Raw genomic sequence first — 26,188 nt, 5'->3', positions numbered from 1 at the left:
CCCTGAAAATAAATAAAATGATTAATCATAGTCATAATTCTAACTGGGGGTGCCATAAAGTGATGAGGATTTTTAAGGGCCCATGACTGATGGAAACCTAGAAAATTGTATTTTCTATTTGTGGCGTGAAAGATTGTTTTTCACAGGGAACAGGAGCGTCTTGGAGCCGAGTTACTTTGGTGCGGACGATACTTCGAAGACCTCAATTCCCATGGCAAGCCCACCCCTCATTGCTTTTTGCATATGCGATTGTAGCCATTGTGTTCAACTTTCACCGGAGCAGTTCGCAACTGAGCGTGAAGCAGCCGGAATGAAAATCAGCACCTCCAAAACTAATATTAGACAGAAGAGTTCCACTATGTTGAGCTCTCTTGAGGGAAGAAGGAAGCCGGCGATGAGCAGGCGGATTGATGCAGCATCTGCAGTGATATGGATCCTGCATTGGTGTCTTGTGAAGACAAACGGAGCATTATTACCTTTGTAAAGGCAGAGGAGTTGATACAAATGTTGGGTCGGATATCATTATTTTCTGCAAGTGCATTTTCTGGATGAATAGACACAGATTCCCACAGACACATACAGTATTTTCTTCGTGAAAGCGATCCAACTTTATTTGAAGATGAGACTAACTATTCCATTTTCACACCCTGTATGTGTAATGGTTCCTCGGCATTGAATATTTTTTCCCTTCTTAACCTGCACAGGAGAATATCCAATATCAGTAAAAGGTGAACTATCCCTATGATTAAAAGAAAATGTTTCCATTCCATCTGTAGCTTCCCTGAATCCAACAACAACAAAAAACAAAAACGCTCCAAGCGCAGGGGAGGACTCTCCACTGGCGACTGTGTTGTAGTTGAAAATTGAGCAGTACGACTTCGAATGTGAGGAGACTCCATTTACTAGTCATTATTCATTACCCTGTTAAGTAGCACGATGACATTAATTCTGTATAGCCTGAACCACAAAATAATTGAGAGACAACTCAAATTCCTCGAAACTGGTACCTTTATTGAGCCATCGGAACAAAACAAAATAAATCAATTCCCATAAATGACTTTGAATTCATGTAAAAAAAAAAATATGTTGCATGCAAGACAAGAATGTGACCTCACCCGGAGCTGTTACGCCCTCCCCAGGTGACGCTGCCGTAAGTTCAGGCGTCGCAGAGGGAACCTCGACTGCTCTGTCTTCTCACAATGTGCTGCTTTGGCTCTCCTGCAACTGCCATCAAAAATTCAAACAAGCATGGCATAAAAGCCAAAAGTGGAACACGGCTGGTGGCGTGTGGGGACCCCACAGTGGAAGAGATGGGAGCTGGCGGGAAGTCAGCGGAGCAAGTATTCTCATTAAAAACATGAAATTAGTAGTTGTCAACAATAAATGATAGGATAACACGTGCAGACGTAAACATAAGCCACATTAGTGCCAGAAAACAAGGCTTTTATTTATCCGAATAAATGCGAGACATGTCCTAACAAGCTGAGCTGCCATTGAATGGAGTCAGGGGCGTCGTTTTACGGGGGCTATAGACCCCCCAAATTATTTGGTAGTATGTGTTGATGGTGAACTTTTGTCTTAGCTCCCTCGAAACCGATGTTCAGCCCCCGCTAAAATACAATCTGATATCCCAAAATTTCCCCAGTCAAAGATCAAATTCAGTGTTCTGCCTCCGATTTCTGAGGACTTGGCTTCAAATCTGGCGTCGCCTGTGTGGAGTTGGCATGTTTTCCCCATTCTTGCGTGGGTTTTTCCGGGTACTCCGGTTTCCTCCCACATTCCAAAAACATGCATCATAGTAATGAATTGAAGACTAAATTTCCAATAGGTGCCAATGTGAGTGTGAATGATTTTTTGTCTATACGTGCCCTGTGATTGGCTGGAGACCAGCTCAGGGTCTAGCCCGCCCCTTACCCAGAGTTAGCTGAGGTAGATACCAGCACGCCCGCGACCCTAGTGAGGATAAGCCGTCCACAAAAAGCACACTGAATAAAATACCGGTACCACCCCGCAGGTACTGCTTTGTGAATTTCTGTGATATATTTTGGATTGTGCATGCTAGAAGCTTTCATGTCAAACTATCATGTGACCTCAGTGCCTAAGTGTGAGCTGTCTAATATTTCAGTGAATTAATTAGTTCCATGAGAACGTCAAGAATATTAAGACAAAGCTCTCAGTCTGATTAATAAATGTCTACATCACTGGACGCAAACCGTTAACACATTTGTTATTACGCCTCCGATTATGCTCTTTGTAAAGGCAGAGTACTAGTTACAGCTGTTGTATTGGATATCATATCGTGTATCTGGTCATAATGGTTGTGGCTCATCGGTGTACTGCAAATGTAACTAAAAACGGTAGCGGTTAACCACGTCTGAGCATACAGCGATGCAAAACAGCCAACAATGCGTCCAATACTGTCGTTTTGTGACATTCATTTCAATGCTGGCTTTTAAACCTCGTGGCACTACAATGTTTCAATTACCAAATCGTATGCCTGGATCTGTGGACGTGAAAAAGTTTTTATTGCTCATCACAGATTTTGTGGGTGTTTTACAGCTCAGAAGACAAATCGGTCAGTGCTTTCAATGTGAAGTGGAGGCTTTTTGTCGCCAAATCAAAGATAACCTTGAGGACAACATCAGGCTATATCATTGTTTCGTTTACCGGCTGCGACGTCTTTTATTACAAACATACAAAAAACTAATTAAAATTCACTAACGGTACTAGTTATGGCATTGAGAGTATTTTAAAGATAAATGCAGGACATTTATATAAAATCCAGTGGCATTATTTTATTAAGTTAGGAAATCAACACATTTACGAAATTTCATTATATACACCAACTAAACAAAAAAAAGCTTGACCCATCAAGCTAATTCATGTTACAAGATTTCCATTCCACATATCCATAAATAATCATAATAAGAGACTCATGATGTCCTCATGACAGATCATGCCCCAAATCTCCCAGTGTGCATTTGTTCACATCAAGGGGGAAAAAAATATATATATCGGAACTATTAAATACATAAAGTAAAGCATCATTTACCATGTGTTCCATGGGAAACAAAGAAAAGGCAATGTTTAAGAAATCATTTCTCGTTAAATATTGGAAAGCCTTCCAAAAAAAAAAAAGATTCAAGCGAGGTCATTTACAACATGTAAAAGAGGCAGGGTTGGAACCATTAAAGCAATCAAAGTAGACTACGCTAATTGCTACTCTTTTCAAACTCTACACATGATATCAATGCAAAAAGCCTCAGTCAGAGCTGCTAGTGGTGGCGCGCACCGCAGTAAACAGCCATGCTGAAATTCACAAGGCGGGCCGAGTAAAGATCAGTCGGAAAACAGTGTAAAAACAGCGATCCAGTGTTGGCGCTCGACGTTGCCCAGTAGTGTTGTACTGTCCTCAGCGCTAGTGCTCCTCCTTCTCTCTGCCTTTCTTGTCCTTCTCATCTTGCAGGGCGGTGCCCAGCTTCTTGATGAGCATTGACAGCACCTTGTCCAGCGGGTCCATCACGCCCCTCTGGAGCCACTTGGGAATTGTAGTCCTGGCGTGGTGGAAGCCCAGTTTTTGCAAGATGTAGTCCACCCCCACTGGATCAATCTTACGGCCTGTCCACGAAATGAGCCTGAAGACAAGTGTTGTCGGTGTTTAGATTAGTAATTGAATACATTTGAATAATCATTTTCAATACCCTGCGTAAATTCAGCTAAAGAATTTGTTTTGGGAGTCATGTATCTCCACTGATTACAGTACAGTCGCATCCCCCTCCGCTCCCCCCAAATATTTGAACATCATAAAAAGCTTAACTTTTGTCACTCACTCGTGTCACTCAGAAAGTGAACCCATATATTATTTTATTTTATACAGCGTGAAAAGAAAGCAGAAGCCTTCATTCCTTTCCAAATTGATAACTAGGTCTTGCAGATAAGGAAAACTCAAAATTCAATGTCTAAAGAAAAATCGAATTTCACAATAAGGACATTAAAAAAAGTAGATTTGAAACCGAAATTTCAGCCTTTTGAAAAGTATGTTGTTCATTTATATGCACTGCCCCCTGCTCCAGTGTGCTCCACTGTGATGGGTTAAATGCAGAGAACACGTTTCGTGTGCGTGCATGCATGTTCATGGCAATAAAAGGTGATTCTTCTTCTTCTTCTTCTTCTTCTTCTTCTTCTTCTTCTGACTATTGTGCAGGTCTGATTTGCAACGAGAGGAAACGTTCGGTTGAGGTTATTCCTGCCAAAGGAGGCTCAACCCATTATTAAATGAAAGGTTAACCTACTTTTTACACCCAGCATTGTGACATTTACATAGTGTGGAATAAAAACAACATGTAATTGCTTGAGGGGCATTAGTTTAAGTGTTCATTGTTGTGACTTGTATGAAGATTAGATCAAATCTTGGTGCGAATGTATGCAGTAATCCAGGTCCTTACAAAGGGTTCACATACCTTTTGTCACAACTGTATGTGACCACCACATGTAAGCAAAAACAGATGAAGCCCAGCTGACCTGAGAGTGGGCTCCAAGTGCCAGGTGTTGCACATGAACTCCCTCCAGTCCACCGTGGCGTAGTTGATGCTGTCGTCTTTGTCCTTGCCTGCGGAGGCGTCATCGTGCACGGCCGTGGGACTCTTCTGGCCTGGCCGAGCCGCAAACATCCGTGGGGCGAAAAGGGCTAAAGGGCACAGTGAAGACGACGACAACTGTTCTATCGCACTTCCACTGAGCTAATGTTCTCTTCCGACAAACCTTCTCTTTCTGTGCTTTGCACGCGAATGGAAAACATTTTGCGTGTGGTAAAGCGCCATTTACCGTTTTGCCTCCATCGATAGGCAATTAGCACTCTTGACGAGTTTAATTTAGTCTGTTGACTTGTGGATTTGACTGACGAAACAAAAAGACCACAAACCTTTCTCTTTCTCTTTCAGGTAGGCAGACACCATGTCGTGAAGGAACATGATGAGCTCGGCGTCCATGGTCACACAGATGTGGTCTGTGAATTCTGTCACCACGCTGCACTCTACCTTTGGTTTGCTGTTGGAATCTGGGAATATAAAAAAATATATAAAATTAGTCACATCGTCTTTCTTAGCAACAGATCTGACCTTTAACAACACATCGGGTCACAAGAACTAATAGAGGGATCAAAACTGTGGAGCCTCTGTTCCGGGATTCTGGTCCACCCGCGATTTGCTCACGTTTCGAAAAAAATTATTTATAGTAATCTTGTCTGGCGCACGCCCGGATTTGTTTGTGTGCATTCACGCCTGCACAAATGGTCTAGAGTCTAGACCAAGGAGGAAACAAACTCTGGTGCATTAAAAGCAGACCAAACGTGGCAGGTGTGAATCCACCCTAGAAATAAGTCAACGCCTATTAACATTAAAGGGATACCGCAAACCGGAAATGACATGGCCAGAAATATTGTATGCACACAATTGTTAGTATCAAGCTGTTGCTTTAATAAAAGTGTTCAAAAATACCAACACGTTGTGATTGATGGTACTTTTCATCCTTGTACTCTGCGTTCTTACAAACAATCATATAGTGCCTAAAATTCTCTCGAGACCTGAAGGGGTCACGTGTCAGAAAGATGATTTTTTTTCCTGGGTGAAAAAAAAAAAACCTTGTTCCCGTGCCACCTGGATGGTCTCGAACATAAACCCCGCACGTTTCATACGGAGTGCACGGAACACTTCCTAATTTGAAATTCAAAACAGGTCTATATTTTATTGTCTGTGTAGATTCTCAGTCATCCAGGTCATGCACAAAAAAATGAACCACGCATCAGTTGCGCACAAAATCACCGTTAAAAGAACAAAACCAACAAAACATGAATTTCACACACACAAAACAACAAAAACAAAAAAAAATTCAATTCAATGCAAATTTACGGTAAGGAAACAAAGTGTGTTCCTTTTCTTTATGTTATTTCTACAATCCTCGAAAAGGCTGAATTACTGTTACATGACACATTATATTGTAATAGAAAATACTTGGGATACTAGAGTATTTTAAAAGTAAGTACTTTTGTACTTCACTATCCTCACCTGTAGTTGTAGCAGCACGTGGTTTTGAGTCTCAACATAGACAAGGTCTCGCCACACGCCTGACCCGGGCTAAGGGATCCAAAGGACTGGTTCTGGACTTACTTTTGGGACGAGGCTCTACCTCTCTGAGGCTGAGATGGACAATGCTGACAGACTAAAAATAATATGAATGTCTTATAGTAGAATGTAAAATGTACACGCGTATCCTTTTTGTCCGACTACTGAAGAGAGTTAGAAGCCGAGGCGAGAGTACAGGTGAGTCCAGGTCATACAGAAAGTATTCAGACCCTTTAGATTTTTCATTCTTTATATATTGCAGCCATTTGCTAAAATCATTTAAGTCCCCCCTCTCGTTAACGTACATACAGCACCCCATGTTGACAGAAAAAACGGAATTGTTGAAATTTTTGTAGATTTATTAAAAAAGAAAAACTGAAATATCACACAGCCATAAGTATTCAGACACTCATATTTAACTCGGGTGCTGTCCATTTCTTCTGATCATCCTTGAGATGGTTCTACACCTTCATTGGAGTCTAGCTGCGTTTGATTATACTCATTGGACTCGATTAGGAAAGTCACACACCTATCTATATAAGCTCACACTGCATGTCAGAGAGAATTGTGGCAAGACGCAGATCTAGCTAAGGATACAAAACAATTTCTGCTGCACTTAAGGTTCCTAAGAGCACAGTGGCCTCCATAATCCTTAAATGGAAACCGTTTGGGACGACCAGGATCCTTCCTAGAGCCTGGCCGTCCGGCCAAACTGAGCAATCGGGGGAGAAGGGCCTTGGTGGGAGAGGTAAAGAAGAACCCAAAGATCACTGTGGCTGAGCTCCAGAGATACAGTCGGGAGATGGGAGAAAGTTCTAGAAAGTCAACCATCACTGCAGCCCTCCAGCAGTGGGGGCTTTATGGCAGAGTGGCCCGACGGAAGCATCTCCTCAGTCCAAAACACACCCACTGTAAATACTATAAATTTCAAGTTTAGGATGAAAGTATGTAAGAGTGCATGTGAGTGTGTCTAGGCAGAACGAGAGGTCAGGAGATTTTACACGTGGAGACCATTGTCTGAGCCCTCATACATAAGATTCCTGAATTCTAAGGCCTGCACCCTTCCCCAACATACACAAGTAACAGCCAATATAATCCGAATATAATCCAGTCCCCAAGAAACCTGCAATCTCTGGTCTGAATGACTACAGGCCTGTCGCTTTGACATCTGTGGTCATGAAGTCCTTTGAACGTCTCGTGCTGGACCACCTCAAGAGTGTCACAGGTCCCCTGCTGGACCCCCTGCAGTTTGCCTACCAAGCTAACCTGCGGATGATGCACTCAACATGGGACTGCACTTCATCCTAGAACACCTCGACAGTGCAGGGACCTACGCGAGGATCCTGTTCGTGGACTTCAGATCAGCGTTCAACACCATCATCCCTGAACTCCTTTCAACCAAGCTTCTCCAGTTCAGCGTCTCACCTGCCATCTGCCAGTGGATTTACAGCTTTCTGACGGGCAGGACACAGCAGGTCAGGCTGGGGGAGGCCACCTCATCCACACGCAGCATCAGCACTGGGGCGCCCCAAGGTTGTGTCCTCTCTCCGCTGCTCTTCTCTCTCTACACGAACGACTGCACCTCAGCGAACCCGACTGTCAAGCTCCTGAAGTTTGCAGATGACACCACTGTCATCGGCCTCATCAAGGACGGTGACGAGTCTGCATATCGACAGGAAGCGGAGCGGGTGGAGCTGTGGTGCGGTCGACACAACCTGGAGCTGAACACGCTCAAGACTGTAGAGATGATCGTGGACTTCAGGAGGCATCCTTCGCCACAGCTGCCCCTCACGTTGTCCAGCTGCCTTGTGTCAACCGTCGAGACCTTCAAGTTCCTGGAAATTACAGTCTCTCAGGACCTGAAAGTGGGCGACCAACATCAACTCCGTCCTCAAAAAGGCCCAGCAGAGGATGTACTTCCTGTGGCTTCTGAGAAAGCACGGCCTGCCACCGGAGCTGCTGAGACAGTTCTACACAGCGGTCATCGAATCGGTCCTGTGTTCTTCCATCACAGTCCGGTTTGGTGCTGCTACAAAAAAGGGCAAACTCCGACTGCAACGGACAATCAAAACTGCTGAAAGGATTGTCGGTACCCCCCTACCCACCATTGAGGACTCGCACGCTGCCAGAACTAAGACAAGGGCGTGCAAAATCCTCTCGGACCCTCCGCACTCCGGTCACCAGCTCTTCCAGCTCCTTCCCTCAGGTAGGCGCTACCGATCAACGCAAACTAGAACTAGTAGACATTCCAACAGCTTCTTCCCTCTTGCGATCAACTTCTTAAACACGTAACCTATAACTCCATTACAACAAGCTGGCAATGTTTTGACTTGAGTTCGTTGTCACATTTCTGTGGGGCCAATTATGTATTACTCGTGCACTCACTGTAGTTGTCTCGCCATGCTGCACTATTTGCATATACTGGCCACTCATGCCAGATGAGCATCTGCTCCATTTGCACACTGATTGAGGAGTATCTGTAACATTTGCACAACCAACATTGTCCCAGATGATCGCACTACTCGTCACTTTAAACCGCATACACTCCTTGAAGTCTTTGCACAATGGTCTTTGCACCGGACTATTGCAATATTAGTCATTCGAACTGCTCTAAGTGCTAGAGGACTCTGCATCTTTTTGCACAATTGTTTTTTGTCAATGTCTTTATGTCTCCAAAGTGTTCTGTAAATTGACTGTCTGTTGTACTAGAGCGGCTCCAACTACCGGAGACAAATTCCTTGTGTGTTTTGGACATACTTGGCAAATAAAGATGATTCTGATTCTGATTCTGAAGTTACTTCAAAAACCTGCTAAATCTACTTATGCCATTAACTATATTTTTAATGAATTATCAGCATCAATAGCATGTAGGTTAATACAGTACTTATAAATAGTCCATTTAGCCTTAACCTAAGTGGGACAGCCAGTCTCAGAACGAGGATAGGGTGATATGGTCAAAAAGTTGTATTATGGTAGGAAGTGAATTTTCCAGATGTTTTCTATGAAAAATAAATAAAACTCAATCAGTATTTAACAGTTTACCTTTAGTTTTCAACACAGACTGTAAAGCAACAAATGAGTGGTTAAATCCTCATATTTATTTATGCAATTAGTACACATATGCTGACTTACTAACATCCATTGTTCGAGGTTTTAAGTTGTTTTTTTTTCTCCACACCTGACCACTTAAAATCAGTATTTTATAATTGACAATTGCAAAAATAAGACTTCCATGTATCTCCGGAGTATTAACAACACATCTGTTACATCGCAGGCATTTAACAAAAAATGCTAATCTTTTCATTTTAAGAAAACAGATTTGTGGTATTATGAATAATGCAATTATTACACATTTTCTGACTTACTAACATGCACGATTGAAGTTTTTTATATTTCCACCTCGACTTTAAAAACAACATCGGTATTTTCTGCAGTCTATTGTTTTTGACATAAGTACAACTAATGTACATTGTGGATGTGCATGCTCAGCTGTAAGCCATCTACTGCATTCTTAAGTGTACAACAATGCTCGTAAACATTTAAAATATTAATAAAGTCTTCAGGCATCATAGTTTTCGGTGTATTTTTGGTTTAAACTATCAATACATTGATGCCTTGAAAAATGAATGTTCTGACTTTGACGCTGAGGTTATTGCTGTCATAATAATTAACGTTTCAAGTACTTATTTGTGAAACTACTTTTTACTTCGATTTGAGTCATATTATCTTAAGTATCATCATCATCCTACATCAGTAGCCTACTTTTTTTTGACTACTCCACCTATCTCTCCACATAGACATTCCATAAATTACGAGAAAAGAGACAGGACATTGTACACTACAGGGGACAAAGGGGAACTACTTGCGTTAAGGAGTAAAAAATCCAAGTCAGCAACTCAGCATCCCCGCTTATTACAAATCGTACCACGAGCCACTATGATGATCCGACAGTTAAAGTATTAATGTATAGTTGTATTTATTTATTTGATTTTACCATTCAGTTTATTTGTGAAGTTTAAAGAACCCTATGGTTTGAGTTGAGTTTGTAATTATTGTTGGGTTAATTATCATATACAATCCCCTTCCAGCTTTTATTTCGTGGTCTTTACATCCAGACGTTAAACTACTAAGGACGGAGCACATTTTGTTTGAAGCCACCCACTTTGGAAGTGAGCAAAGTTATTGGAATGTGACTGATGGGCATTTCTCAGGTGTTGCCTTTTAGATTGAGTGCTTAAAAATGAGATAGATCTTGTTTTTCGCTTTGGGTTTCACCTGCGAAAACTGTATTTGCTGTTAACCAAACATGAAGACCAGAGAGCTATCTATGGGATAAAAGCAAACCATTTTGAAGCTGAGAGAAGAGGGAAAATTGGGCATAGCCAATATGATTTAGAACGTCCTGGGGGAAAAAAAGAAATTACTGGTGTACTGAGCAACAGACATAGAACAGGTCGGCCAAGGGTATCAACAGTAGTTGATGACAGATACATTGTGAGAGCTGTGAAGAAACACCCAAAGACAACACTCAGTGACATCACTGCCAACCTCCACGGGGCAGGGGTGAAGGTATCACTATCCACTATTCGAAGAAGACTTCAACATCAGAAATTTACAGGCCATACCACAAGATGCAAACCACCCATCAGCAAAAAGAATCGGAAGGCCAGATTGGAATTTGGAAAGTAGTACAGAGATGAGCCATAAAAGTTTTGGAACAAAGTTTTATGGACTGATGAGACCAAGTTTAACCTCCACCAAAGTGATGGAAAGGCCAAAGTATGGAGAAAGAAAGGCTCTGCTTATGATACAAAACACACAAGCTCATCTGTGAAACATGGTGGAGGTAATGTCACGGCTTGGTCTTTCATGGCTGCTTCTGGAACAGGCTCACTATTCTTTATTGATGATGTAACTGATGGTAGCAGCAGAATGAATTCTGAAGTCGTCAAAACAATTTTGTCTGGCAGTTTACAGAAAAATGCATCCAAACTAATCGGGGAAAAGCTTCATCATGCAACCTGACAACGTCCCAAAACACACTGACAACACAACAAAGGACTTCATCAGGGGGAAAAAGTGGAAGGTCTTAGTCTGGCCAAGTCAATCACTGGACCTTAACCAAAAAGAGCATGCATTTTGCCTCCTGAACAGGAGACTAAAGGGAGAACCCCCTAGAAACAAACAAGAACTGAAAGAGGCTGCAGTAATGGCCTGGAAAAGCATTTCAAATGAAGAATGCAACAGTCCGGTGAAGTCAGTAGGTCGTAGGCTTGATGCAGTTTTTGCAAGTAAGGGTTATGCCACCAAATATTAAATGCTATTCACTTTAAGGTAATTTAATAATGTCTGTTCCAATTCTTTTGCTCACATGAAAAGTGGCTTCAAACGAAAGGTGCTCTGTCCTGACTTGTTTAACTACCATGAAATAAAAGCTGGAATTCTGAACTTTTGCCTCATATTCATCATTTGATCTGAAACCCAAATATCTTCAGTATACAACAAAAACAAAGGAATTGACATTGCCGTTCCAATACTTTTGAAGGGGACCGTGTGTCAAAGGAAATTCAGAGGAAATATCGGAACTGTATCCTCATCAAACAGCGTTGGGATGTTGAGTGAGTGAAAACAATTCACCCTGCCATCCTGACGTGAGTTGTTGAAGCAATGTACTAGGTATCGTCATTCATCTGTCATGTTGAAATAATGTAGTGTTATATATCGTAATGTAGTGAGCGGAATAATTGCATCAGGAGTAATGTATATGAAATTGTGTAGATACACATTGAAAGTAATGCCTTTGGGGTTTTCCATTGTACTTCTAACAGACAGTCTGCTCTACTAAATTAAACGGCCTGATTAATTACAGTATTTTTGACTATGCATCCTACCTGACAGAGAAGGCTCATCAGGATCTTGTACATGGATGGACTTGAAGTCCAGTTGCATTCTGGGAAGGGCAAAGATGGTCTCAGTCTCGTGGTTGTAGCTGGAGTTGCTGCGGAAGCTGCTCAGCAGACTGGAGCTCTTGGCAGCAGCTCCACTTTCTGGGTTGTTGGCTTCCACATTCCTTAGCAAGTTCAACTCTGAAGAGAGTGATATATATATATATATATATATATATATATATATATATAAAAAGTCAGAACTCCTTTGAGCTTCAAGCTTTTCTAACACGGCTAGTTTGCATTAGAGATAGCCTGCTTCAAGGAAGACTGAAAGTCACTCTTTCTAGGGGGAATCATTACCATCAGCACTGTGTGAAGTAAAGAGTTGCAAAAATGTTAAAAGACTGCACTAAGATGCCGTATCATTAGGTAATCCTTCAGTTAAATTTGCGTTCCTCGAATTGTTCAATGAATTCAACAATGTTAATGTTCAGTTACTGAATATACTGTAAGTTGCTGTTTTTTCCCCCCCATTTTATCACAGATCATCATCAAAAAAAACAACTCAAGTCACCTTCATTCCTCATGGCAGTGACATAGTTAAACCATTCTTTAACTGTGGCGACGCCATGTGGAGGGTTTTCGTGCCTACGCCGGGTTATCTTGGTTATGGTGGCCATCGGACTTTCCAGTGCACCACATGGTTTGGTCACCATTGTGTTATGACCGAGATGGAAGTCCAGTGTCTGCACAATGTATGTGGAATCATCCTTGGAACCTGTTTTAGAAAACAGATTATAGCGCCACACAGCACTTTGCATAATAGAGGCTGGTGAAATGAATGCTTTCTCTCACCATCCTCCAATATTTTCTGTGCCTCTGTCCAGAAGGCGATATTGGGCTCTTCCAGGTGGAAGAGAGCCCACGACTTGGAGCGGAAGTTGGGCCCGTGGAAGCAGGCCAGGGTCATGTGATTGCCATGGAGGCTCATTGAGCCACCCAACTGCACAGCATCCTCAGGCAGAGGCATCTGGAAGAGGGATATGTGGCAACCTGCGATTACCTTCAGCACCCCGGGCCAGTGACGGTGATGTGCTGCATCCATGTCTGCATGAAAAAGAATTATGGGGCACAAAGTGAGATCATCTTGAAGAGAAAATAGTTGATTATTATTAACACTCTTTTCTAGCCACTCTTTTTTATTTGCTCTTAATTGAAAAAAGAAAAAAAACAGACAGCACCTAATTGTATAACCACCTTTGTCAACGATTGTGTCTTCTCTACTACGCAGTACATGCTTGGCTTGGCTCAGTCCTCCTCGCTCCAGGTTATGGCAGTAATTTTTCCATTTCAAAATAGTAACACAGGAAACTGAAAATCATGCCGCAGTGAACACCTCAGTCAGAACCCGCTGATAAACTAAGGAGAACACCATGGAATCAGAATTGTGCCAAAAAGATTCATACAAAACCTTTTAAATTGCAAACGCGATGACGATTTTGCGCTTACGTTTAAGTTGTTTTGGTTTTTTCGCTGACTTTTGGCACAAACCTCTCAGGTGGGTGGGCTTTATGAGGAATGCGTCCTCATTGGCCAATTTGTTTTGAGTGACAGCTAATGCCTCCGGATGTGATATTTTTTTTGTTTTGCGTTACACTGAGCAGCAGATTCAACGTTAAGAATGCAAGATTCGATTTTCGATCACCTTAACGAAGTGTATCTATCGTATATGTTGTCAATGCCGTACTAGGAAGAAGTGATGTAACATTATGCTAGTAACATGTTTTCTAACACGTGCACAGCCACAGTTTATCAACAATTTAGCAGCTAAATATTGTTAGCTATATTGCTTACATCAGCTACCATACTGACTCGTCCGTGCGGTACACTATATGGCCACCGGCCACATTTCTTTATCATCTTATGATGATTACATTACTAAATAAAATTCAACACTTACAATCAGTACGTGTTAAAGACAGAATTAGCCTAAAAGGGAAGCACAAGCACATTGTAGAATTGGGAAATGTAGTGTCGTGTTCAAAAACTATTTTTGATTTGACCTATATCGGGATTAGGGGGTAGGGAACAAGTGCATGTTTCCGAACACAGCCAATGTTATGGTGACGAATGAGAATCTCCTCAACCAATGAATGATCAGCAGTGGTTTATAGCACACCATATGGTTGCCCTTAGTTCCCTCTGGAATAAAACCTCTCCTTTCAGTTGCCAACAGCCACAAGTTGAAAAGAAAATACAGGCGAGTGTTCGAGTTACGCTACATCTAGCCAACTGTGCTGTGGAAAAGGTGCATATCTAAAAAAGGTTTTAGTGAATAATTGAAATGTGTTACTTATAAAACCCTTCTGGTGACCAGCAGGACTAAGCACTTGCTGAGTGTGTAGCTTAGTACAGGCTAAAGGGCATACTTACACAGCTCTGCTGCTCCTTTCTCTACGTTGATGACTGGGGTTTTCGGAGGCAGGTAGGGGCCGGGTCCCCACGTGGAGAGGGCCCGCTTACTGGTGTCAAATTGCTGAGTGAAAAACTCCTGGAGCTTCATGCCGATCTTGATTAAGTCCGGTGTGGTCGACCGTGAAATTATCACTTGGAATATGTCCCACTGCAAGTCTCCATGTACAAAGATCTCACTGAATGGACGGGACGGAGGGAGGGTGTTGTATTTAATCAAGTGCATAGCTGATTAGTTGGATTTTTACAATAAAACGTCATACCTTTTCTCAGATATGCTGGAGTCAACACTGCACAGGTTGACCTTCCATTCATCTTGGAGCTGCAGGTCAGCATTACTAAAAACCCCCATCAGGATGCTTGAGCCCATGTAATCAACCCGTGCCTCGGTGGACCCCATGGTGACCTGGATCTTATGACTTGGTTGCTGGTTTGGGTGCTCAGAGATGTGTGCTAGGAAACAATCAGCCAATATAAAGTATTTTTTTATTTTCCGGTAAAACTGGAAAAAAAAATTGAAGTTTTAATTAAGAATATGCAGAGAGGTGCAGAAAAATTCTGAAAAAGAAAGTGCTAGAGTAAAACCTATTTGCTCAAATAGTCGCCCTGGGCTTCATTTGTAATTGCAGAGTGTACCAGGCATAGAGTGTGCTATTTGTACAAATAAATTTTTTATACAGCTGAATTTTTTTATTCCCCACACACTATACTGTACTATTAAAAAATAATGTCACTGTCAAGCGCAAACCTATTATATCCAAATTTTGTGAATTTCATATTTTTTCCACAAAAATATTTTTTTCTTTGACGATGCAATGTTAATGGCTCAACAAACTGTTTTTTTTTGGTTTTCCTGAAAAGTGATGGTTTTTACCCAACCCCTTGTGACATGTACAACGGGTACAGAAAGTTAACATTTTTCACTCTTTGTTATATTGCAGCCATTTGCTAAAATAATTTAAGTTCATTTTTTTTCCTCATTAATGTACACACAGCACCCCATATTGTCAGAAAAAAACTGAATTGTTGACATTTTTGCAGATTCATTAAAAAAGAAAAACTGAAATATCACACAGCCATAAGTATTCATACGCTTTGCTGTGGCACTCATTCACTCAGAAGAGCCTTGGTGAGAGAGGTCAAGAAGAACCCAAAGATCACTGTGGCTGAGCTCCCGAGATCCAGTTGGGAGATGGGAGAAAGTTCTAGAAAGTCAGCCATCACTGCAGCCCTCCACCCTCCAACAAGACAATGACCCTAAGCACCCAGCGAAAATAACGAACTGGAGAGGATCTGCAAGGAGGAATGGCAGATGATCCCCAAATCCAGGTGTGAAAAACCTGTTGCATCATTCCCCAAAAGACTCATGGACGTATGAGCTCAAAAGGGGGCTTCTACAAAATACTGAGCAACGGGTCTGAATACTTTTGGCTATGTGATCTTTCAGTTTTTCTTTTTTAATAAATCTGCAAAAAAATTCAACAATTCATTTTTTTTCTGTCAATATGGGGTGCTGTGTGTACATTAATGAGGGAAAAAAAATAACTAGAATGATTCTAGCAAATGGCTGCAATATAACGAAGTGAAAAATTTAAGTGGGTATGAATACTTTCTGTACCCACTGTATATTCGACTATAATATGCGAAGATAGCTGGGATAGGCTCCAGCACGCCCGCGACCCCAGTGAGGATAAGTGGACTGGAAAATGAATGAATATGCATTTTAATAAACAGAGGAACACAATGATATATCCATCCATTTTCCATTCCGCTTATCCTCACTAGGGTTGCGGGTGTGCTGGCGTCTATCTCAGCTGACTGGGCGAGAGGCAGACCCTGAACTGGTCGGCAGCCAGTCGTAGGGCACACTTAGACAAACAACCATTCGCACTCACATTCACACCTACGGGCAATTTAGAGTGTTCAAACAATTTAGCAGGCATATTTTGAGGATGTGGGCGGCAATCTCAGTACCTGGAGAAAACCCACGCAGGCAAAGGGAGAACATGCAAACGCCATACTGGCGAGGCGGGATTTGAAGCAGATGTGCCCATCGGTCATCCACCGTGTTGCCCATGATGATCCAAAATATTATACATTGCATCACTGTAACACATACTGATTTAAGGAAATACTAGGGTAATAATCGATAAATTGATTGAATTCTATTGATTGTATTGAACTGATTGTAGAGCAATCGTGCCATGAAGCAATTGATGAAAAATGGAGTGGATTAATTTTCTCCATAGACAGTCAAATACAGTACATTTAGTCAAATACCCATCCTTAGAAAATAAAGTACTGAAGTTGAATTATACGTGTCATTATTTCACAAATGTGTAAATGCATATGAAGTACAACTAATTGCTGCACAACTGCAAAGTCAGTTGTTTTGACTCCTCCGCTACAGTTTATGCTTCGATGGAACAAGAGCTTCCTAATAAACTGTATAAAAAAAACAGCAATGTGTTTTTTTGTTTACTTACAGACCATCTCTAGGGTGTTCACGTCTATATTGCCACCCACTACACCACCCTTGGAGTCGAGCTTGGAGCGTCCCAGGCCGACAGACATGCTGATCTCTCGGTCGCGGTTGCTACCCACAGACAGGCGGCCTTGGCTCTTCAGACCACTGGTCGTCCAGCTGCAGTGGGAATAATGCTTCTGAATAATGCACAAGCACTAACTATGAAACATAAATGACTGTCAGAGGGAGGAATGCACAGGTGAGTGAAAAGAAAACCGTCAACGCTGACAGTAACTGACACCTCAACATGTCACCTTGCTTGTCACAGAACAGCTTTGTTGCTATCATTTGTGGTTGTATGTATAGATACCCTTTGAATGTAAAAGTGGTGTGAAAAGGTCTTTGGCCCCTTCCTCCTTTCATAATGTTTTTGCATTTTTGTAACACTTAAATGTTTCCCAATATCAGGCAAATGTTGATAAATAGGTAGTCAAAGACAACACAAGTAAACACAAAATACAGTTTTTAATAAAGGTATTTCTTATTAAGCGAGAAAGAAAATACAAACCTACATGACTCTGTGTGAAAAAGTGATTCCCCCCCTAAACCTAATAACTGGTTAGGCCACCCTTAGCAGCAACAACTGCAATCAAGCGTTGGCGATAACTTGCAATGCATCTCTTACTGCGCTGTGGAGAAATATTGGCCCACTCATCTTTGCAGAATTGTTGTAATTGGAGGGCGTTCGAGCATGAACCGCCTTTTTAAGATCATGCCACAGCATTTCAAGATAATTCAGGTCAGGACTTTCACTAGGCTACTACAAAGTCTTCATTTTGTTTTTCTTCCGCCATTCAGAGGTGGACTTGCTGACGTGTTTTGGATCAGTCCTGCTGCAGAACCCAAGTTCATTTCAGCTTGAGGTCACGAACAGCTGGCCGGACATTCTCCAAGATTTTTTGGTAGACAGCAGAATTCATGGTTCCATTTATCACATCGAGTCTTCCAGGTCTTATGGTGGAGTCATAAACATTGAGCTTGACTGAGGCAAATGAGGCCTGCAGTTCATTAGATGTTCTACTGGGGTCTTTTGCGACCTCTTTGATGAGTCGTTGCTGCGCTCTTGGGATAATTTTAGTTGGCCGGCCACTCCTGGGAAGGTTCACCATTGTTCTATGTTTTCGCCATTTGTGGATAATAGCTCTCACTGTGGTTCACTGGAGTCCCAAAGCTTTCGAAATGGCTTTATAACCTTTTTCACACTGATCGATCCAAATTACTTTCTCATTTGTTCCTCAATTTCTTTAGATCTCGACATGATGTCTAGCTTTTGAGAATCTTTTCAAGCAGGTCCTATTTTAAGTGATATCCTGAATGAGAAACAGGTGTGGCAGTACCAGGCCTGGGAGTGGTATGATAAACCACAGTTATGTTTTAATCACTTTTTTCACACAGCGCCATGTAGGTTTTGGATTTTCTTTCTCCCTTAATAATAAAAAAACATTTAAAAATGCATTTTGTGTTTACTTGTGTTGTCTTTGACGCATATTTAAAATAGTTTGATGATGGGAAACATTTAAGTGTGACAAACAGGCAAAAAACAAATCAGGAAGGGGGCATACACTTTTTCACACCACTGTACTTTTAGGCTTCTCCTGATTATGGCCTGAGTGGAGCAATTGGTTCAAAAAATAAATAAAACCCCCCAAAAAAATTAAATTAAAAAAATTTAACCCTGCTGATCCAGTGTGTTATTGCTGTGGAGAGTTTACTTTGTTGACCTCCCAGCTGAGGAACGAGAAGACCTGTGTGTTTCTTAATTTTAGGATGACTGCTGAGCTCATCAGTGCTGCCGCAAATAGGAGGGCAGATTTGTCAGAAAATCTGCCTTAACTCTAAACTTTGTCTCCGGTCAATGTCGCCATTGACTGCATCGTTACACAACCAGACACATTTTGGAACAAAGGCTTCTACAGAGAGTTCTCTTGCCATGTCTTGAACCACATAGTAGTAGTTCTGGCGTCTTTGATTCACTTTGTGGACAACAGGGTTAGGGAGTAACGGAACACAAGTAAAATAATTACTTAATTACAATGGTAAAAACTGTAGTCCGCTACAGATACAGGGGGGAAAAAAGTAATGACAATATACAGTGCCATGACAAAGTATTGGCCCACTTCTCAAATTCTTATATTTTTGCAGTTTCCCCACTTTAATGTCTAAGATCACCAAACAAATGTCAAAATCAGACAAATATAACCCGAATGAATGCCTGCCCGATGACAGCTGGAATAGGCTCCAGCAAGCCCGCGACACTAGTGAGGAGAAGCGGCTCAGAAAATCGATGGATGGATGAATGTGAAATGCTGTTTTTAAATTGTGATTTCATTTATTAAGGAAAAAAACCTATTCAAAGTTACCTGGCCCCGTGTGAAAAAAGAAATGGCCCCCGAAACCTAATAGCTGGTTGGGCCATCCCTCAGCAGCAACAACTTAATCAAGCATTTTCTATAACTGGTAATGAGTGTTTCACATCTCTGTGGAGATATTTTGGCTCACTCTTCCCTGTAGAATTGATTGAATTCAGCAAAAATGGAGGGTTTTCGAGCATGAACGACCTTTTTAGGTCATGCCAATTCATTTCAATTGGATTCAAGTCAGGGGTTTGACGAGGCTATACCAAAACCTTGATTTATTTATATATATTTTTAAAGCCATTCTGAAGTTGACTTGCTGGTGTGTTTTGGATCATTATCCTGCTGCAGAACCATGCCAGGGATGGCATTTTTGCCCAGACTCTCCCTTATTGTTGTGTCATTAACACTGACCTTAACTGAGGCAAGGGAGGCCTGCAGTTCTTTAGAAGTTATCCTGAGTTCCCTTGTGGCCTCTTGGATGACTCATTGCTGCTCTCGAGATAATCTTTGTCGGACCGGCCACTTCTCGGAAGTTTCACCACTGTTCCATGTTTTCTCTATTTGAGGATAATGGCTCTCCCTATGGTTTGCTGGAATCCTAAAGCTTTAGAAATGGCTTTTGTAACCCTTTCCAGACTGATAGATGTCGATTACTTTATTTCACGACTGTTGTGGAATTCCGTCGGATCATGTCATTATGTTGCAACATTTTTAGATCTTTTCGACTCTGTCGGGACAGTCTGTTTAGGTGATTTCTTGATTGTACAGGTCTGGAGGTAATCGGCTTGGGTGTGATCAGTGAAAATTAACCAAAAATTGTGATTAACCACAATTAATTCATGATTTAACAAGGGGGGTAATTACTTTTTCACGCAGGGCCAAGTAATTTTGAAGTATTTTCCCCCCCCTGAATAAATGAAATTACTATTTAAAAACAGCCTTTTAAGTTCACTTGGGTTATATTTGTCTGTTATTTATATATTTTTGATGATCTTAAAGTGGGGGAAACTATGCAAATTTATAAGAATTTGAGAGGTGGGCAATACGTTTTCACGGCACTGTAGGTACATTTAGTAAAAACTGGAATTACTTTGAAGGACTACAATTTTAATGCATTTTCTGTCATATTTTTTTCACTTAGAACAGGAGAGATGGCGAGTGTATGTCAAATACACACATAACATGGGCCACAAGTCACGAGACAACCCTACGACTTGCTAGCATGGCCTCTCGTGAAAAAAGTAATGCTTTTATCGGGTGGTTTATCAAGCAGAAAAGAGGATCAGGTCTTCCACCTGTGAAATTGCTGTCATCATCCAGGCACTTGACTTCTTATTTTAAGAAAAACTACCTCTGAAATATACTGCATTTTGAGACTGTGTGTGGTGGTGCTGATGTGTTGGGTTGGGAGGGTTTTGTTAATCATTATCTCTGGCCTGCCAGATTTGAGTTGGTGTCTGTGGACATGGTCAATATTACTACAGTTTAGGGCTGCATGATATTGGGGGGGAAAATGACATTGCAACTTCCCTTAACCGTGCGATACATACAGCGATGTAAAAAAAAAAATACAGGATAACTGTAAATAAATATTTTTCTGACAGAATATATAAGGAAGCAATCTTGCCGTTGTGATTTTTTTATTACAAAAAAGAAAGAAATCTTTGCAAAGACAGTAAAAGGTACAAGTCGTGATGAGTTGTTACCCCTTACTGAAGCCCGAGCAAACAATCACCTTCGTTATACAGCAGTGAGAGAGACAGAAATACACCCCTCTCATTCCCACAACAGTCTCACACAATTAGCTTCTTCCAGCTGCACTCAAACTTATCTTTATGGGAATGGGTGCATCCAGAGGATGAGAAGAGAAGAGAAAAGAAAAAGAGGGAGTAGTCAAAACAATCTAGGACAGACATAACTACTGTGCTGACGAAGAGCTGTGGAACAACAAAACACGTAAAGGTTATACAAAACTAATATAAATATATATGAAACATAAATTTTCCAAATCACGTGAAAACCAGCAAAAAAATCTCTCTACCAAATGTATCCTCCAGGAATATATGAAGTACAATATTTTTCCGTTTTTATTGGCCAGTTCTGAATTTGAAGTTAGTTCATACTCTTGTTGTGACATAATCCTTAACTTCGCTCCGTCGCTTAATACATTAAACATTAACATCACTATACAAATTAGATAATTGTAGCTGCATTTCCTAATTAATACAAGATGTACTAGCGGATCAACTCTTGTCGATGTTACGTGTGCTTCGCGGGTCTGGTCCCACAACCAGGGCCACGACCCGCAGCACCTCAACGCGAAAATACAAAAGACCAGTGCAACAAATACGACACTGGCTGATCTTATGAGCAAAAATGTTGCTTATACGTAAGAATATCAATAGAGGATGTCCGCTCCAGAGGTTGGTAGAGTACCCAAATATTGTACCTAAGTAAGAGTACTGTGTAAAAAGTAGTCCTCCAAAAAATTACTCGAGTAAGAAGTACACAGTGAAATAATTACTCAAGTACTCAGTAAATAGTGAGTAACTTCTGATTTGTTTTTTAACCACAGCATGAACATCTATAAAAATAAAAAACATTTACAAAATGTGAATATGCAAATTTTGATGTTGCTGTGTGTGTATGTGTGTGCGCGTGTCAAAAGATTTGCAATTTACTGCACGGCGTTTTCTAAATTTATAAATGAGCTGAAATATCCACGTGTGGGAAGACAGTGACTGACAAATACTACAATACATGAAAGCTGTTGTTTTCGTTCATCTAAATGTAAATAAGAGTAGCACGCCGTTGAGTTTCATGCTAATGACCACCTTCCCAACATGGCCGCCAAGTAGGCACGACAATCAGCCGGGCTGGATTATCTAGTGGTAATACCTATGCCCGGGAAGCCCAATAGAAGATGCTGTGTGAGGTCATGTGACTTTCTTGTGTCGTTAGATTGGTGAACTAGATTTAACCGTCACTAAGCGCTTAAACTGGATTGGCGCAAACAGCGCCTGATGCGGAAGTCAAAGTCGTAGTCTCGCGCACAAAATAGATGACAAATAAGGAATCATTGATAAATAAAAGTAGCGGGCGAAATTTACATAATTGTAACAAAAAGTAAAAGTATCGTTACTTCTAAGCGGCGGAAGTGTTTTTTCTTGTCTCGTCAACTCCTGTGACAGGCGGAACCTCAGGCCAATGCGCTCCCATTTTAGTCTGGCGTGGAGTAATGGTGGATGTGTGGAACGGATCTACAGTAGCCGCCAGTGTTCAAGGAGTATGAAACAGCCTATGACGTCAGCGTCGGCGACCTCCCCCCAGGGAAAACTCATCGGATCGATACCAGTCACGTAAATGGCCTATTTTGAGTTCAAAACGGCGAATTTCGCCGAAAGGCAACTGATTTGCATGTATGATTTTACCTCCTGAAGAGGCCAGTGAAGTGAGAAACCTCCAGAAACAAACAAGAATTGAAAGAGGCTGCAGTAAAGGCCTGGAAAAGCATTTCAAATGAAGAATGCAACAGTCTGGTCAAGTCAATGGGTCGCAGGCCCATGATGCAGTTATTGCAAGTAAGGGTTATTATGCAACCGAATATTAAATGTTATTCACTTTAAGTTAATTTAATAATGTCTGTTCCAATGCTTTTGCTCAAATGAAAAGTGGGTGCCTTCAAAAAAAGGTGCTCTGACCTGAGTTGCTTAACACATCTAGATGTAAATACCATGAAATAAAAGTCTTTTGTCTCATATTCATATTTTGATCTGAAACCCAATGTGTTCATTATACAACAAAAACAAAGGAATTGACCTTGCCGGTCCAATACCTTTGGAGGGGACTGTATGTATTTAAATGCACTGTAGTATTGAGCAATAGTCCAGCCAGACGAAGTAAAAATCATTTCTTTTCATGCCCAGTAATATTGTAGTCATTAGCTCACATTTCTAATTTGTTTTGAATCAATGTTATTTTACACGTATGTTTTAACATATGCATTTGTATTTCTATATTTTTATGCATTCGTTTAAGAAAACATTGTTGTTTACACCTGAAGTGTGTCCCTTAAATAATGTCATGGCTCTCCCCCAAAGTGTAATCTGTTGCGACATGCATTCATTTGTCACATTTTGAAGAGAGACAAAGTAAATGCAGATGTGTAATTGTTTCCCGTCTCATTAATAGTGATCATCCCAAAAAATAAGTACAGTGCTGTGAGAAAGTATTGGCACCCTTTTCAAATTCTTATATTTTTGCATAGTTTCCGCACTTTAAGATCATCAAACAAATGTAAATATTAGACAACTATAACCCAAGTGAACTTAAAATGCTGTTTTTAAATGGTGATTTTATTTATTAAGGGAAAAAAATGAATCAACATTACCTGGCCCTGTGTGAAAAAGTAATTACCCACTTTGTTAAATCATTAATTAATTGTGGCTAATCACAACTTTTGGTTACTTTTAACTGCTCACACCCAAGCCTGATTACCTTCAGACCTGTTCAATCAAAAATCACTAAAACGGAACCTCTCTGACAAAATCAAGTCCGACAAAAGATGTAAAACACTGCAACAAAATAACACGATCCAAACAAATTCAAGAACAGTCAAGAAATACAGTAATTGACACAACAATAGGGAAGAGACTGGGCAAAAATGGCATTATGGCAAGGCCAAAACCACTGCTGACCAAAAAAACATCTGAATGATTCCCAAGACTTTTGGGAGAATATTATATGGACTGACGAGATGAAAGTTGATTTTTGTGGAAGGTGTTTCTCTTTACATCTGGCATAAATGTAGCACAGCATTTCAGAAAAAGATCATCCTACCAACAGTCAAACAGTCACGGTGCTGGTAGTGTGATGGTCTTGGTCTGCCTTGCTCCTTCAGGACCTGGACAACTTGCTGTGATTGATGGAACCATGAATTCTGCTCTTTAACAGAAAATCGAAAATCCTGAAGGAGACTGTTCAGCCATGAGTTTGTAACCTCAAGCTGAAGCCCACTTGGGTTGTGCAGCAGGACAAAGATCCAAAACACACCAGCAAGTCAACTTCTGAATGGCTTAAAAAAAACAAAAATGTGATTTTGGACTGGCCTTGTCAAATTCTGGACTTGAATCTGATTGAAATCCAGCGGCATGACTTTAACAAGGCCCTTCATGCTCGGTAAACCCTCCATTTTTGCTGAATTCAAACAATTCTGCAAGGAAGAGTGGACCAAAATATCTCCACAGAGATGTGAAAGACTCATTGTCAGTTCTAGAAAATACTTGATTTCAGTTGTTGCTGTTGAGGATGGCCCAACCAGTTATTAGGTTTAGGGGTTGCTACTTTTTCACACAAGGCCAGGTAACTTTGAATACTTTTTTTCCCCCTTAATAAATGAAATCACCATTTAAAAACAGCATTTTAAGTTCACTTGGGTTATATTCGTCTGCTATTGACATTTGTTTGATGATCTTAGACAAAGTGGGGAAACATTGCAAAAACATAAGAATTTGAGAAGGGAGCCAATACTTTTACACAGCACTGTATATACTGTAACACTGGGATGCTCCGTGTGGGGTGTTTGATGGGTTATCATTTACCGTAACATTACCGCTCATCGTCTTAGCATGTCCAACCACATTCCACAGGGCCCTGCGATGTGACTATTGGGCACATGTACATTGCGATGACAATGCTCAAATGATATATTGTGCAGCCCTAGTACAGTTATGTTAATTAGTGTAGCTTTGAGATATATATCCATTAAATGAATAACTTCACGATAGGTGAAAGCATCTTGTTGGCTAAAGGATTTAATTAAGCATTTATAAGACAGAAAAGACCAGACAAATATATATGATAATATATTATATTGGTATTTAGTTTTTTCTGACTTTATTAGCATATTTGATATTAGATTAACCAAAAGAAACTAAAAGTAATGAATTTGGTTACTTTAATATTATGCCACTTGGATTACATTACTGACTACATTTTTTAACAGGTAACTAGTAACTGTATTGGAATACATTTTTAAAGTAACCCTCCCAATGCTGGTGGAAAACCAAAACCTGCATGACTGATGATCAACGCTGACATATTGCAAGACTAAACTTAATAAGAGAAAGTAGAAGAGAGTGGGAGAGATATGCATCATTTCATGTAGACTTAGAGTACACTAATAATGTCTTCATTAAGAAGTGTAAAGAAACGTTAATATCTTACGTGTTGTTTCCCATGACGTTGCTCATGTTCATTTGGACCGTGAGTTGTTTCAAGTTGATGGCAAACACCACCAGTGTCTCCCACGGCGCCCCCTGCTGCCCTGCTGCTTTACCATTTTTACTAAATGAGGGGGTAGATGTTTTTGTCACTGAATCTGGGTGAGAATGTCAAAAGATAGGTAAGGTTAGTGGAGGATTGAACTATGTTGATGTAAGGCAGGGACTGGCAACTTCAATGGTTGTGAAAGCTGCATGGTTTAGCCATACCCCCAAGTGACAATAAAATATTTGCCAGTGCTTGGTAATTTAACGTAATTGTGGCAAAATATTTTCTCGGTAGTGGTGACTTTTTTGGTGGTGGTGTTGACGATTCGCTACTCACAAATAATTCACTTATTCGCTCTTTTTTTTTTAACACACCCTTCATTAACTGAAAAATTAACCTGTTTGCTGTTTTTATGCTGAGGATAAAACCGTGTCAAATATTATTTTGGTGCCATCTTGTGGCATCTATAGGTAATTATAAAACTCTTTTAGGGGAGCGTCAATTACTTGCCGATTTTGGCAGCAGGCTTGGTCCATATTTTGCGAATAGCAGGGG

At 40.8% G+C, this 26,188-nt stretch overlaps 1 protein-coding gene and 1 long non-coding RNA gene across 2 annotated transcripts in view; one reads left to right on the top strand and one right to left on the bottom strand.

Annotated features, from left to right (window-relative positions):
- The window catches only part of LOC133412338 (uncharacterized), a 16,968-nt gene extending 11,510 nt beyond the window's left edge, over positions 1-5,458 (top strand). The window contains exon 3 of the long non-coding RNA XR_009769751.1: positions 4,941-5,458. This is a non-coding gene — a long non-coding RNA (uncharacterized LOC133412338). The remainder of the gene's footprint in view (positions 1-4,940) is intronic.
- The window catches only part of kiaa1109 (KIAA1109 ortholog), a 142,092-nt gene continuing 118,673 nt past the window's right edge, over positions 2,770-26,188 (bottom strand). The window contains 10 exon segments of the mRNA XM_061695387.1: positions 2,770-3,635; positions 4,522-4,687; positions 4,922-5,056; positions 12,011-12,205; positions 12,582-12,785; positions 12,863-13,114; positions 14,441-14,658; positions 14,743-14,932; positions 16,966-17,123; positions 25,589-25,742. Of these exon segments, the coding sequence (XP_061551371.1) occupies positions 3,419-3,635; positions 4,522-4,687; positions 4,922-5,056; positions 12,011-12,205; positions 12,582-12,785; positions 12,863-13,114; positions 14,441-14,658; positions 14,743-14,932; positions 16,966-17,123; positions 25,589-25,742 (1,889 nt within the window). The 3' untranslated portion in view covers positions 2,770-3,418.

This window comes from Phycodurus eques, chromosome 14, assembly GCF_024500275.1.
Source record: "Phycodurus eques isolate BA_2022a chromosome 14, UOR_Pequ_1.1, whole genome shotgun sequence".
NCBI lineage: Eukaryota > Metazoa > Chordata > Actinopteri > Syngnathiformes > Syngnathidae > Phycodurus > Phycodurus eques.
The sequence above is the reverse complement of the archived record's forward strand: the minus strand, read 5'-3'. Positions and strand labels throughout refer to the sequence as shown.